We start from the raw sequence: 15,815 nt of genomic DNA on the forward strand, positions 1-15,815 counted from the left end.
TATTATTTAATCTTCGTAACAGAATCTGTGAGTTAAGGATTATTAGTTTCACTGAGGATGAAAAATGAAGAATTTTTTTTTTCTTTTTTTAAAAAAGAACAAGGTCATACAGCTAATCAACAATAGAGCTACAAAGGAAAGAACTAATAGGAATTGGGCAGACAACAGGGGGCCCTAGATGTCAGAGGTGGGGAATTCCAAACGACAGGGTAAGTATTTTTTCCAGGAAGGCATCATTCTTTGCTATCTACCATCTACAAAAGTTTTCCTGTGAGAAACATTCCTTGCCAACCTTCTGTAAACAATTTTGTTAAAGACACTTAAAAGCAGACCTTACTTTCATAGTTGTTCACATATACAGGATAAGAACATATTATTTGGGGCCAGTGCTCTGGTGTAGCAGGTAAAAGTTGCAGCTGCTAGTGCTGACAACCCATATGGGCGCCAGTTCGAGACTCGGCTGTTCCCCTTCGATCCAGCTCTCTGCTATGGCTTGGGAAAGCAGTGGAAGATGGCCCAAGTCCTGGCCCCTGCACCCACATGGGAGACCCGGAAGAAGCTCCTGGCTCCCCGTTGTGGCCAACTGGGGAGTGAACCACCGGATGGAAGACCTCTCTCTCTGTGTCTCTCTCTGCCTCTCCTCTGAGTAACTGGCTTTCAAACAAACAAATAAATCTTTAAAAGAAAAAAAGAACATATCACTGTTTTAGTACATGCATGCTTTTGTTAAAAGTATTGAACATTTGTCATTGTGTTTTTTAAACGTTTGTATAGTCATTGTGTTTTTTAAACCATTTTGAAATTTAATGCCCGAAATAAGTTTATAAAGGGAAATATCGAGCTCATGGATGACTGAGGTATTTTAAGATAGGTGAAACACATTTTAGGTAACAAAACGGAAGTCGTAGAACTTGGGCCTGGCTAGGTCGCATTAAAAGGGCAGACTGGGTAGGTAGTTCTGAAGGTTAGAAAGACAGACTAGGACAGGGAAGAAGTAAACTTGGCAGGTCCTTAACACCCAGGATTGAGAGGCTTATTTTACTAGAAAAGAGTACCCTGTGAGAGAGGGTTCAAAGTTCATTACAGATTGGGAGAAGAGGTGAGAGGCACGGCGGGAGGGGTTGGGGGCCCCGGAGATCCATTGCTTGGAGTTCGGCTTAGCCAGGCTGGGTCCTCGGTGGGGCTGCTGAATCGGCGCTCGGCCTCCCAGCGGCCCGCGAGCAGTTGAGGACCGGCGGCCGGCTCGGCCCCCGGGGAAGGTGGGGCCGCGGGCTGGACGCCTGGGGGTAGATAAGGAAGGGGTCCACCGGCCCTGGCAGAGGTCAGCCTCCGGTGCCGCCAGCCACTGTGGGCGAGGAATTTGTGGCCCGAGGGTCCCAGGGCCATGCCGGCCTCGCGGCTCCTCAGCCGGGGTCCAGTCAGAGGCGGCGAGGCCTGAGGCGCGCTCCCGCGTGAGGCGGGCCCATCTCCCGCTCGGGGCGGGCCGACGGGGCGGCCTAGCTGTTCGCTGTGGGGCTGACGGAGCCCTTGGGGTTTGGGTTTGGGTGTAGTACCCCGAGTGAGAGCTGGCGGGGCCGGAGCGCCGGTTTCAGCCGCCTTGTTTTACTGTGGTGGGAAGGGAAGGCCCCGGGGCAGAGTGGCCCGGCGCTGGTGGGAGCGCGGCTCCTCGGGGCCGAGGCTTCTTTCTGCCTTGAGTTGGGAGCCTGGGGTGGGCTGGTTGGGATTTAGGGTGGTCCTCAGGAAACCCACCGGCCCTTGTTTGCTTTCGGCGCTGGCTTGGCTTGGGCCGGAGCTTTCCCGCTCCGTCCGTGCCCGGGGAGGGCGGCGGTCTGGGGCTCCCACCCGAGCTTGGAGGCGGGGTCACGGGGTCCCCCTGTGTGTTCCGTTCCCTTGTCAGATTCCCCGCAGTCGCTTGTGTGGCTTATTCCAGTGAATGTTGGCTTCTTCGCTGACAATATCTAGCAAATCAATTGTTTATATCTGACTTTCTGCACTTAGGAAGGGAGGAATATGTTTCCAAGAGGAAAGATTGTACGTTTTACGCAGTTAAGGAAGGATACAGAAGATAAGAAAATGCTGAGTTCTCACGATAACAGAAAGCTGCAGGTCACCGGCCACAGGCAACCATTTATGTAGTTAGTTTAAATATTTTAACCGTGATTAGTTACGGCAGAGCAGACGTTACAAAATAATATTTGGGATGATACTGCGTTTTGCAGTATAATTTTGTATCACATGCTAAAATGAAAACTTTGTAATAATGTAGCACAAAAATTTAAGAAGATCTGAATCTAAACGTAGAACTTTAATTAAAAATTCAGCATCTGCTTACATGACAAACTCATGAAATGTAACAAGGTCTTTTTTAAGGCTTTTAAGTTTACGTTGTGAAAATACCAAATCCATCACCTTTTCGAACCTTCGTGATAGGATTACATGAATCCTGAGCTAGAAAAAATTCACATCTTGAAAACTGAACATTAAATATTTGGGGGGAAGTTAAATTTTTGAGTTTCAGAGTTAATGGAAAAAAAAGTTTAAATTATTTTTATAAACTGATCATCGCTAATACATTTATTCCATAGTGAGTTTTCACGGTCCATCTTTTAGGTGACAGGCTCTGGGCTGGGTTATTAGAACACGTTAGTGGCCGGCGCCGTGGCTCACTAGGCTAATCCTCCGCCTTGCGGCGCCAGCACACCGGGTTCTAGTCTCGGTCGGGGCACCGGATTCTGTCCCGGTTGCCCCTCTTCCAGGCCAGCTCTCTGCTGTGGCCAGGGAGTGCAGTGGAGGATGGCCCAGGTGCTTGGGCCCCGCACCCCATGGGAGACCAGGAAAAGCACCTGGCTCCTGGCTTCGGATCAGCGCAGCGCGCCGGCCGCAGCGGCCATTGGAGGGTGAACCAATGGCAAAAGGAAGACCTCTCTCTCTCTCTCTCTCTCTCTCTCTCTCTCTCTCACTATCCACTCTGCCTGTCAAAAAAAAAAAAAAAAGAAAAAGAAAAAGAAAAAAAGAATAGAACACGTTAATGAGCTAAACGTCCCTGCTCCTAGGGGGAGAAAGAGAATAAACAACATATACAATGGCAATTAGTGTTGTAAGGACAAGTAATACAGCATAAAGATACGGAAATTTTTGATAAAAGGATTTTTTTATTCCATATGGGTATATCAGAACTAAAATGTCTATGTAAAGTTTTTGTTTTGACCCAAAACACATTATATTCTCTTTTATACCAGAGCTAGAAATCAAAAGTTTTTTTCATAGTATTTGTTGTTTATCTGGGAAATTTTGGAATAATTTATGAAACTTTTTCCAAAACAAGTGTTTCTGATTTATAGTTTTATTGTCTTTATTTTTCAGGTGTTTTTCTTTTTTTTTAGAATAAGCAATTCAAATGTATACAATTTTTTAAAAGATTTATTTATTTATTTGAAAGTCAGAGTTACACAGAAAGAAGGAGAGGCAGATATATATATATATATATAGAGAGAGAGAGAGAGAGAGGTCTTCCATCCGCTGGTTCACTTCCCAATTGGCTTTAACAGCTGGAGTTGCACCGATCTGAAGCCAGGAGCCAGGAGCTTCTTTCAGGTCTCCCATGTGGGTGCAGGGGCCCAAGGACTTGGGCCATCCTCCACTGCTTTCCCAGGCCATAATAGAGAGGCCATTGGAAGTGGGCAGCCAGGTCTCTAACTGACGTCCATTTGGGATGCTGATGCTTCAGACCAGGGCGTTAACCCACTGCGTGCACCACAGTGCCAGCTCCAAGTGTATAGATGTTAACCTTAAGACTTTCTGCTTAGATTTTGAGGTTAACAAAGCATATGACAGTGCCTGGTGAGTTTTAATTTGGAATTTTTTTGTTGTTGTTGCTGTTTAAAAGTAAATAGTTCTTCTGGCCGGCGCCATGGCTCACTAGGCTAATCCTCCGCCTTGCGGCGCCAGCACACTGGGTTCTAGTCCCGGTCGGGGTGCCGGATTCTGTCCCGGTTGCCCCTCTTCCAGGCCAGCTCTCTGCTGTGGCCAGGGCGTGCAGTGGAGGATGGCCCAAGTGCTTGGGCCCTGCACATGCATGGGAGACCAGGGTAAGTACCTGGCCCCTGCCATTGGATCAGCGCGGTGTGCCGGCCGCAGCACGCCGGCCGCGGCGGCCATTGGAAGGTGAGCCAACGGCAAAAGGAAGACCTTTCTCTCTGTCTCTCTCTCACTGTCCACTCTGCCTGTCAAAATAAATAAATAAATAAATAAATAAAAAGTAAATAGTTCTTCTAAAACTAGAAAGGAAACAGTTTGTTACTTTTTGGACAATATAAAACATGATTAGCATTTTCATTTATTTTCAGATTATTGCTTTCTGAATTTTTTTTTACTTAAATGAAAATGTGAAAGATTCTGTTAGCATGTTCCTGAATGACTCCCTTCTGCCTCATGCCTTGTTATTCGTGGTTTCAGACATTTATAGAATCATACTAACTAATTTCATTTTTCTACTATATCTTTTTTTGATGACTGAATGGTTTAAAAATTGGGGAAAATGAAGACAGTAATTAAACAGGTAGGAGGGGAAAAATCCAATTACAAAAATAATGAAAAATCTCTGAATCAGTAAGAATAGTTCTAAAGTATATATATATAACTTTAGCCCAGTTACCAGTATCATTGTGTCAAGGAGTTTAAGTAGAAACACATAGAAACATTTTTTCCTCCCCCACATCTCACTTATAGCTTATGCCTACCTCAGGGAGGACTCAAAAAGTGGAGACAAAATCTGACTTGGTAAAGATGATTTCTCCACAAGATGTCGCTCGTATAGTTCCTTTGATTTTCATTTCTATCCTGAAGACAAATTTGCAGTGTATTACCCATTCACAGTAGTAGAAATGTGATTTATGTTTTATGATTTGTGCATCTGATTTCATGTTTTGTCATGCAGAATGTTCTATCATGTTTCAGGATTTAGAAAAAAAAAATTGAGACGTAGTGTTGATGTGTAGAGAAAAGTAATTGAAATGTGAAGGGAGCAATGTGTACCTGCAGAAATGGTGCCACTATCTCCCTATTACATTTAAATCATTGTTCAGTCCTGGATTTTGTGTATTTCCAGGTGGCCAATGCTGAACATTTGTGTCCTTTATATTTAGAAAATACTTCTTTTTTGGGGCCAGCGCTGTGGCTCAGCGGGTTAACACCCTGGCCTGAAGCACCGGCATCACATATGGGCACTGGTTCTAGTCCTGGCTGCTCCTCTTCCAAGCCAGCTCTCTGCTATGGCCTGGGATAATAGTGGAGGATGGCCCAGGTCCTTGGGCCCCTGCACCTGTGTGGGAAACCTGGAGGAAGCTCCTGGCTCCTGCCTTCGGATCCGTGCCGCTCCGGCCGTTGTGGCCATCTGGGGAGTGAACCATCGGATGGAAGACTTCTCTCTCTGTCTCTACCTCTCTCTGTAACTCTGCCTGTCAAATAAATAAAATAAATCTTTTTTTTTTAAAGAAAATACTTCTTTTTTAAAACAGTGATTTTCTCTAACTTATTTATTACATTTTATTTGAAAGGCAGCTGGGATTGGGGGCGGGTGTCTTCCCTTTGCTGGTTCATTCCCCAAATTTCTGCAACAGCTGGAACTGGGCCATTCTGAAGCCAGGAGCTGGGGACACAATCTGGTTTTCTCATGTGGGTAGCAGGGACCTACGTACTTGAGCCATCAGCTGCTGCTTCCTAGAGTGTGCTTTAGCAGGAAGCTGGAATGAGAAGCAGAATTTGGACTTGAACCCAGGGCTTCTGATACGGGATGTGGGCATCCCAAGCAGTGTCTTAACCACTGCACCAAGCACCTACCCCTAGATAATATATCTGAAGATAAAAAATATTTTTATAAAGGAATGTAGAATTTATATGTATATACTCATGTTACATGTTATTACTCTATATATGTATATTTATTTTGAAAAAGTTCAAACATACAAAAATAAGCAGTTATAATGACTCTCCACATACCTTTTACGTTGCATTAGTAATTATCAACTCATTACCAATGTGGTTTCAACGATAATTCCTCTTACTCTATCTCTTTATTTTGAAGCAGATCTCTGTATATATACATACTTTTATTGTTAAAGGTATACATATCCACAATAAAATGTTCTAGCCTAACTCAAAACTAATAGTGTGAACAAAGTATTAAGAGTCCAAAAGTAACAATTACTTCTGCCTTGGGGAAAGAGAGAAATTCAAAAAAGTCTTTGAAGAAATGACTCTTGACCTATACCTTGAAGTATGGGTAGGAATTTACCACATGGAAAACAAAAGGAAATACATTCTAAGCTTTTAGGCAGTATGAGAGAGGGATTGAAATGTAAAAATGCATGAATGAGTGGAGAACATAGAATAATGTATTTGGATGTTAAGGTACTTTGGAGAAGTTGTGGAAGATGAAGCTGGAAAGTTAGTCTGTAGTTATAATTTATAAGCCATTCTGGAAAATTAGTTAATATACTGTATATTCAGAAATATTTTTCAACACCTTTGTAAATAAAGTATGAACTATTTTTTTCTAAATTTTGTAGATTTATGACAAAGTCCATTTTTCAACAATGCTGAAATCAAATGATTGCTTGTTTCCTGTGGAAAATTTGTTTTTCAAAAAACAAGATGAAGTTGAAAAGTAAGTCTGCCTTAAAGAATGATAATATAATGTATGATCTTAGGGTTTTTAGAATTTTAGAGAGTTTTAATTTTCTCTCTGGTAAACATAAATATAAAAATGAGGAATCAGCAGAATGATGTTTCAGTGGTATATTTTGTGAACAGGGAATTTAGATATAAGATAGTAATTGAAGTTTAACATCTCAAATATTACAATTTGGAAAACTGAATAGGTTTTTGTCTATTTGGCTTTCATTTATTTGCATTCTTGATTTATTTCAATTATTTTTGGCCAAGATAAAGACTAGAAGTAATGACCAAAAAATAATTCAGGACAAGAAATGATGAGACCCTCTGGAAACAGAAGGGACAACGTACCAAAGGCCAAATGTGATAGTCAAATTCAGTATAGGCAGGCAGTAACAGGTGGAAATAAAGATGTGAGACAAAGGGCAACAAGAACAGAGAATAGGTAGTATGTTAATTACTAGATTTATGAGTTTTCACATGTGAATTAGTCTTAATTCTAAATTTTCTATGTATTCTAATATATTAACTATTTTGATGACATGTATTGCTTCATTTATTATTTCATTCATTCATTCACACAAGTATTGATTGAATGATGAGAGGATATTAAGAAAGACCAGACTTTTGCTTTAAAACATTCCTAAGATCTAGTTAAATTAGATATACATATGGAAAGATCATTAGTAAATAGTGACTTAATTCATCATTCAGATGGGGATGCTTTTGAGAGTGAAAGAGTGAGTAACAGAACTGGCCTAGGCAAATTTTGGAACCTATGGGTCATCTTAACAATACAAAATAAAAAATATTTGCAAACCAAATGGTAAGTATATATGAGTAGTCATTCAATGCAATTTCACATTTGAAAGCAAGGTTATCCTGATCCAGATGATCAAGTCAAGCTTTATGGTAGTGGGGAAAGGCTTTAGGGGTTTTTAAAGGATTTAGTAATTCTTGTAGCCAGAAAGGTTGTAGAAATTTGAAGGCAGAGTGTTACAGCAGGAGAGAAAAATGAAGGTAGGACAATTCATGGTACTCTTAGGGGATAATATATGAAGTTTCTTGAGAAGACAATTCATAAAGGAGAAACAGAGGAACGTAAAATTAGGAAAATAAGTTTACGGTACTTGTGGTGATTGTCAAATGCTGGAATAAGGATCTTGGACACAATTCTCTATGTGTTAAAAGCCATGGAATTAAATCAACAAACATTTATCGCATGGTATACTTAATTTTATAAATCATTGTGTTAAATATTGCTGATATAAATGGATGGGTATCAGATCTATCTGTCTATATATTTATTTTTTTAAAGATTTTTTTTATTTATTTGATAGAGTTACAGAGAGAGGTAGAGCCAGAGAGAGAGAGGTCTTCCATCTGCTGGTTCACTCCCCAAAAGGCTGCAGTGGCCAGACCTGAGCTGATCTGAAGCCAGGAGCTTCCTCAGGGTCTCCCACATGGGTGCTGGGGTCCAAGAACTTGGGCCATCTTCTGCTTTCCTAGGCCATGGCAGAGAGCTGGATTGGAAGTGGAGTAGCCGGGACTCAAACCAGCGCCCATATGGGATACTGGTGCTGCAGGCCAGGGCTCTAACCCGCTGCACCACAGTGCTGGCCCCTGTCTATCTATTTCCGTTTATCCATTTATTATCTCTCTCTGTACACACACACACACACACACACACACACAATTAATGATACTGACACAAGGTTGTATGAATCACTTGCAATAGAAATTCACAAGAGGCTGACAGTTCAACTCAGACAAGGTTTACTAGAGAGTTATTTGTGAGCACAAGGGAGACAGCACAGTGGAAAGAGATTCCACCAGACTGTCCCTCAAAGGGAGCTAATCTGGAGTTTTTACAATACTGGGGAGGCATGAAAACATCTTCTTGCTCTCTGGCTCATCTTGCTCAGCATGCCACACTTTTCTTTGTACCCAGCTTGGTATTCTGAACAGATCCTGCATTCCTTTTACACACAACCCACTCTAAATGGTGGTAATTGTTCACTGCTGCCTCTAGGAAAATCATGTATTGGTTGTACTGGGGTATTCTGGGCATACATGTGAGTTGGGAAAGTCCTAACAGGGCACTAGGGATTTTTTGTGGCTAGAGTCTAGATTTTGCTTGTTTCTGATTGGTTTGGAGCTGTGTGAGGCCACCTGTATTGGAGATGGATACATGGGCAGGTGGGGAGAGACTTGATTTTGTGAATCCTATTTCTGTCCTGTCTTAGTATAAGAAACTTATAGGTTCAGTCTATAAGAAGTGGGAAGGGAGGAAATTGTTGGGAATAGGTAATGATTTCTTGGAGGGACTGGTGCCATGGCTCACTTGGTTAATCCGCCTGCAGTGCCGGCATCCCATATGGGCGCTGGGTTCTAGTCCTGGCTGCTCCTCTTCCAGTCCAGCATTCTGCTATGGCCCGGGAATGCAGTGGAGGATGGCCCCAGCATGGGAGACCGGAAAGAAGCACCTGGCTCCTGGCTTTGGATCGGCGCAGTGCCAGCCATGGCGGCCATTTGGGGAGTGAACCAATGGAAGGAAGACTTTTCTCTCTGTCTCTCTCTCTCTCTCATTGTCTATAACTCTACCTGTCAAGTAATAATAATAATAATAAAAGGTTTCTTGGAAAAGGTAAGTTTTGAACTGGACTTTGAATGAATACGAGTTCTTTTTTATTTTTTTTTATTTTATTTTACTTTTTTATAGTCTATAGTAGAATTTAGGTATGTTCCAGACAAGGGATGTTTACGTGATTAGCTTCCAATAAAAATCCTGAACATTGAGTCCCTAATGAACTTCCCTTGTTGGCAACATTTCTCATATGTTACTATAACTCATTAGTGAGAGAATTGTATGTGTCCCCTGCGACTGTACTGGGAGAGGACTCTTGGAAGCTTTTGCCTGGTTTCTCTCAGACTTTGCTTCTCACTTGTGACTAGGACACTGTATGATGAGTCCTACACGTTATCCTAGGGAACCATTGAACTGGGTATGATCATGGGGATCTTCTGATATAGACCTAAATTTTAAATGATCTGGCCAGTTTTCATTCTGTTAGACCATTGTCAAATAACATGTTGTAGATTTTTGATTTGGAAAATATGGCTGCAGTAGCTTTGTTTTAGGTGCTGTGAGAGGTAGAAAAGTAAGTCTGTCTTTCAGAGGGTGTAATATCTTACGTGAAGAGATTAGAAAAATCATGAAATCCCTGGGATTTGGTATAACAGTATAATGATACTCTTCTCAACTTTATTTCCTCTAACCTACCATTTACCTCTTTATTTCAACTTTAATTGAAAACGAAACATTAAAGCAGTATCAGTTACCTGTATCCAAGCTGAAAGATGAGGAGGGATAAAGATGCCAATAGGGTGGCAAAATCAGTTATGTAGATTTATAAAAAGATTGTTAATTTCAACTGGCATCTTGATTTTCTGTGGTTTTACAAATGGTTCTGGAGCTTAAGTGTTTGAATTAGTGCATTAATTTGTAATAATGCAGCCCGTGCCATGGCTCACTAGGCTAATCCTCCGCCTGCTGCACTGGTACCCCGGATTCTAGTCCTGGTTGGGATGCTGGTTCTGTCCCAGTTGCTCCTCTTCCAGTCCAGCTCTCTGCTGTGGCCCGGGAAGGCAATGGAGGATGGCCTTGGTCCTGCACCTGCATGGGAGACCAGGAGGAAGCACCTGGCTTCGAATCGGCATAGCTCCGGCCTTAGTGGCCATTTTGGGGGGTGAACCAACGGAAGGAAGACCTTTCTCTCTCTCTCTCTCTCTCACTGTCTATCTCTGCTTGTCAAAAAAAAAAAAAAAAAAAAAGAAAGAATTTGTAATAATGCTTTAGAAATATTTTAGACTATCAGTAATGGTGTTATTTTTTGATTATCCATAATAAGTTGTGAGGTAAATAATAATGAATTTGTTACTTTTAATAGTTAAAATACCAAAGTTTGAGAATGTTTTACCACTTTTTTTTAATTTGACAGGTAGAGTTATAGACAGTGAGAGAGAGAGAGACAGAGAGAAAAGTCTTCCTTCCATTGGTTCACTCCCCAAATGGCCGCCATGGCTGGCGCTGCTCCGATCCAAAGCCAGGAGCCAGGTGCTTCCTCCTGGTCTCCTATGCGGATGCAGGGGCCCAAGCACTTGGACCATCTTCCACTGCCCTCCTGGGCCACAGCAGAGAGCTGGACTGGAAGAGGAGCAACCGGGACTAGAACCCAGCGCCCTACAACTTTTTTTTTTTTTTATATTGGAGTACATTTAAGCTTCCTGACACTAGTATTTAAATTGGAGAAAACAGGATGGAGTTATGGCTATTATTTAGGTAAAATATCTCACATAAGCAGTACCATTAATCCTATGACACACAAGGAAGAAAATGTTTGCCCATATACTGCTGTTTAGGAATAAATCAAAGTTGTTAGAGAAAGTTAGTTTATAGAATGTTTATATAAGATGGTAAGTAACTGAGTAACATTTAATAAATGGATAGTTTCTGTGGTTATATCTTTAACATATATACACAATTTTATATTTTATGTAGCTATTCAGACAATGAAAAGTCATTGGATTGGTTTCTCCCATCCGTTCCATTGATTTCAGAAATTCCAGATACTGAAGAACTAGAAGAAGAAATAGAAAGTCATAATCTTATAGGTAAATTATCACATTTGTCATGAAATCAAACCTATGCATATCAATATAAAATCTAGTTATCACATTAGAATATTACATTTAAATACTTTATTGAACTACTTACTTTAATGGGATAAAATGAAACTCATAAACTTCTCATTCAAAACGGTTCTCCTCAAATCTTAAAATCTAAAATATTTTCTTCTTCATAACATCCATACACATATGTATGCATGTGTATGTATAATATACTATTGCATACGTTTGTTGTGATTGTTGTTCTGTGAAGATTTTTTCTTAAAATTTTTGTCACTGTTCAATTTTTATACCATCCCTTTTTTTTGAAGTATGTTTATTTTTTAAAGGTTTATTTATTTATTTGAAAGGCGAGAGAGAGAGGGAGAGAGGGAGGTCTTCCATCCGCTGGTTCACTCCCCAGATGCTGCAATGGCCTGAGCTGGGCCGATCCAAAGCCAGGAGCCAGGAGCCAGGAGCTTCTTCTGGGTCTCCCATGTGGGTGCAGGGGCCCAAGGAGAGCTAGAGCGGAAGTGGAGCAGCCAGGACTTGAAATGGCACCCATAAAAGATGCTGGCACTGCAGGCAGTGGCTTTACCTGCTACGCCACAGTGCCGGCCCCATGCCATCCTTTATTAAATGTAAGATCCTCTGGTAACTGGAACCGTGAAATAGATTGAGCGAAAAAAGCAGGAGGTAGAAGATTTTATGTAGTTTGATTCCATTTATATAAAGGCCAAAAGCAAGCACACTCAAATTGTATGTGAGCCAATTTAATATTATTGGTAGAATTTCAATTTTCAAATTGTGTAGTAGGTTCATACATATACACCTTATTAAACAGTCAGGGCTGGGCCATGCCAAATCCAGGAGCCAGCAGCCTCATCCAGGGTTCCCACATGAATGCATGGGCCCAAGTACTCACCATCCTCCACTGCTTTCCCAGTTGCATTAGCAGGAAGCTAGATTGGAAGTGGAGCAGCCAGGACTCGAACCAGCACCCATATGGGATGTTGGCACTGTAGACAGTGGCTTAACCCCCTATACCATAGCACCAGCCCCAATTCTGTCACTTTTATGAAAACGTTTCTTTATCCTGATTTTAGAATCCAGCTTAAAAAGTTAAAAGCATTGAGTCATATATTTTAATACTGGGTCATATTCAGTAATGGTTTTTATTATTGATTATTGTATTTCTTTGTGTATATTATTCATATATATTTTAAAATCTTCATTATTGTATACTTATATAATGTATAGTAACTAAAATAATTAAATATCATAACTATAGTTATTTTTATGGGTCAGGATGAAACCAATTTTATAATAGAGATTTTATATAAATTTCAAATTTAATTTCAGTTATTTAGAATTAATTTCAGAGCTCCCTTCATTGATGTAATATACCATAAGGGTAACAACTACCTGTATTTAAAACTATATATGTAACTATATATATATATATAACTACATATATTTAAAACTATATATGGTATAGATTATTTTGCTATTCTTCTAATAGTTTTCTTTCAGCTTTCATATTTAGCTAGTCAATTCTTTTGAAAATTTATCCATCATCATCTTGAAAATTTGTTTTCATGGAGAACATGTAATGATAAATATATCTTTTTTTGTAGGTCAGGAAAAGAGGCCAAAAATGTTAACATCAAATTTAAAGATTACTAATGAAGATTATGTTACCCCAACACAAAATTTCCAGTTTGCCTTCCACCCTTATAGATATGAGCAAGAAGATCAAAATTTAGGAGTGACAGATAACAATGATTTGCCACATGTTGCTGGGAAGCTGACATATTGTTCTCAGAAATATAAAAATCACATTGGCTCTGCAGTAGCACCTGAGAAAAGTGTTCCTGCTGATACAAAATTAGTTAATTTTACAGAAGATAAAGGAGTGAGCACGTCAGCATTCCGGAAAAGGTAATTATGTAATTGAAATAATATTTCATCAACAAAGTTTAATGCATCCACATCCAAAGTACTAAATATGGAGGAATCTGAATAAAAAAACAGTCACAACAAATATAGTCTATTATGTACTAATCATTTCTGTTAGTTCTGGGATTCCAATCATAGATTCTTGCCTTTGAAGGTCTTACAATTTAGTGGGGGAACGTAGAAGTAAGTAACTAAAAATAATTGATAAAATGCTTTGCAATATGATAATTATTTTGATAAAGTATATGGTTAGAGAAGAGGTTCCCAAACTTTGGGTTGTCAGCATCCTTTACACTTAAAAATTATGGAGGCTTTCCAAAGACCTTTTGTTTATGTGATTTTTATTTATTGATATGGGCCATCCTCCCATATTAGAAGTGAACACAAAAAATTTAATAATTCATCTTCAACTTATAATAAACCAACCAACATAAGTGTATATACTTTATTTAAAGAACTATTTTCCATCCATCAACAGATAATGGATTAAAGTATGGTATATACAGGCAGCCTTTAGGGTGGTTTCCTTAAATTAGGATTTTTTGACTTTACAATGGTGTGAAAGTGATACACTTTCACTGGAAATCAAACAATGAATATAGAATTTTATCTTTTCCCAGGTTAGCATTATGTCATACCACACTATCACAATGCTGGATGGTGGTGGCAAGCCACAGCTTCCAGATAGCCATGTGAAAACAAGTTTGAACAATGATACTGTGCAGTATACTGTGTTACTAAGCTATGATGTTTGGTAGATGAGTTATATTACATGTATTTTGACTTAATAAATTTTCAATTTATGATGGTTTTTAATCAGGACATAATCCCATCATGAGTTGAGGAGCATCTGTGTACACAATAGAGAACTATTCAGCCACTGAAAATCAGGGATAGTCATTTGATGTAACAGTTAAGACACCAGGTGGGACACTTACATCTCATATAAGAGTGCCTGGGTTCAAGTCCTGATTCCAGGGTCCTGCTAATATGAATTCTGGGAGGCAACAAGTAGTTGAGTCCCTGCCATCCACTTGGGAGACCTGGATTGAGTTCATGGCTCCAGGCTTTGGCCTGGCCCAGCTCTGGCTGTTTCCAGCATTTGGAGAGTGAACCAGCCTTTCAAATAAATAAACAAATTTATTTTAAAAAATTAGGAAATTCTGTCAATTGCAACAACATGGATGAATTATTAAGTGAAATAAACTAGGCACAAAGAGACAGTTGATTTATGATATCACTTATTCATGGAAACTTAAAAAGTTGAACTCATGAAGTAGAGAAGTGTAATAGGCATTAACAGAGGCTTAGGGGGAAGAGTAGTAGAGGTAAGGAGAGATATTGGTCAATGGAAGCAAAGTTACAATTTGAAGGAATAAGTTCTGGTGTGTTACTGCACAGTAGAATGACTACAGTTAAAAGTAGTGCATATTTTAAAAAGCTAGAAAGGTGGATTTGAATTACTTCACCATAAAGAAAAGGTGATACTTGAGGGGTAGAGGTACTAATTATCCTGATTTAGTCATTGCAAACTGCATACCTTGTATGAAAACATCATATTGATGCTGGGCATTTGGTGTATCAATTAAGCTGCCAATTGGCATGGCCATATCCCATATTGGAGTTCCTGGTTCAAGTTCTGGTTTTGCTGCTTGTGATTCAGCTGCCTGATAATGTGTGCCCTAAGAGGCAAGCAATGATGGCTCTAGTACTTGGGTTCCTGCTATGCATGCAGGAGATCTGGATTTAGTTCTGGGCTCCTGGCTTCATCTGGGCCCAACCCTGGCTGTTTCAGGCATTTGAGGAGCGAACCAGTAGATGGAAGAGCTCCCTCTGTCTCTCTGCCTTTCAAATAAAAGAAAATAAATGAAAACATCACATTGTAAGCCATAAATAATCTCATTTAAAAATAAAATAAAACTTAGAAGAACTCATTTTCTTTTTAAAACAAATTTTAAGATTTATTTATTTATTAATTTGAAAGGCAGAGTTACAGAGAGGCAGAGGCAGAGAGAAGTCTTCCATCTGTTGGTTCACTCTCCAAATGGCTGCAACAACCAGAGTTGAGCCGATCTGAAGCCAGGAGCCAGGAGCTTCTTCCGGGTCTCCCATGTGGGTGCAGGGACCCAAGCACTTGGGCCATCTTGTACTGCTTTCCCAGGCCAAAGCAGAGAGCTGGATCAAAAGTGGAACAGCTGGGACTCAAAACTGGTGCCCATTTGAGATGCTGGTGCTACAGGTGGAGGCTTAGCCTGCTATCCCACAGTGTTGGCCTCCAAAAACTCATTTTCTAAAACAAAATTATTCAATGAGAAGAGTGGCATTGTTTTATGTTTTTGCCAATATCTTTAACATCCAGCTTAATAGAAAACCATTGGATTTGGTCAGTGTTCTCATGTGACCTGGAATCTCTAGAAAACTCCATATACCTAGTGAGAGAATGAAAGAAAATGGTAGTATGAAGTAGTATGAAAATAGTTTTGATCTCATGGACTCCCTATTAGAGTCCCCAAACC

At 40.1% G+C, this 15,815-nt stretch overlaps 1 protein-coding gene across 9 annotated transcripts in view; it reads left to right on the forward strand.

Annotated features, from left to right (window-relative positions):
• The first annotated feature begins 1,154 nt into the window (after positions 1-1,154).
• The window catches only part of HFM1 (helicase for meiosis 1), a 137,510-nt gene continuing 122,849 nt past the window's right edge, over positions 1,155-15,815 (forward strand). For 5 of the 9 annotated variants that reach the window (XM_051857507.2, XM_070078056.1, XM_070078054.1 and 2 more), the window contains exons 1-4: positions 1,155-1,259; positions 6,567-6,664; positions 11,234-11,346; positions 12,978-13,281. In XM_051857507.2, the coding sequence (XP_051713467.2) occupies positions 6,594-6,664; positions 11,234-11,346; positions 12,978-13,281 (488 nt within the window). In that variant the 5' untranslated portion in view covers positions 1,155-1,259; positions 6,567-6,593. Of the gene's footprint in view, positions 1,322-6,566; positions 6,665-11,233; positions 11,347-12,977; positions 13,282-15,815 lie in introns of all 9 variants that reach the window. The other 4 variants (XM_070078053.1, XM_070078055.1, XM_070078058.1 and 1 more) reach the window with 4 other exon arrangements.

This window comes from Oryctolagus cuniculus, chromosome 7 (assembly GCF_964237555.1).
Source record: "Oryctolagus cuniculus chromosome 7, mOryCun1.1, whole genome shotgun sequence".
Taxonomy (NCBI): domain Eukaryota; kingdom Metazoa; phylum Chordata; class Mammalia; order Lagomorpha; family Leporidae; genus Oryctolagus; species Oryctolagus cuniculus.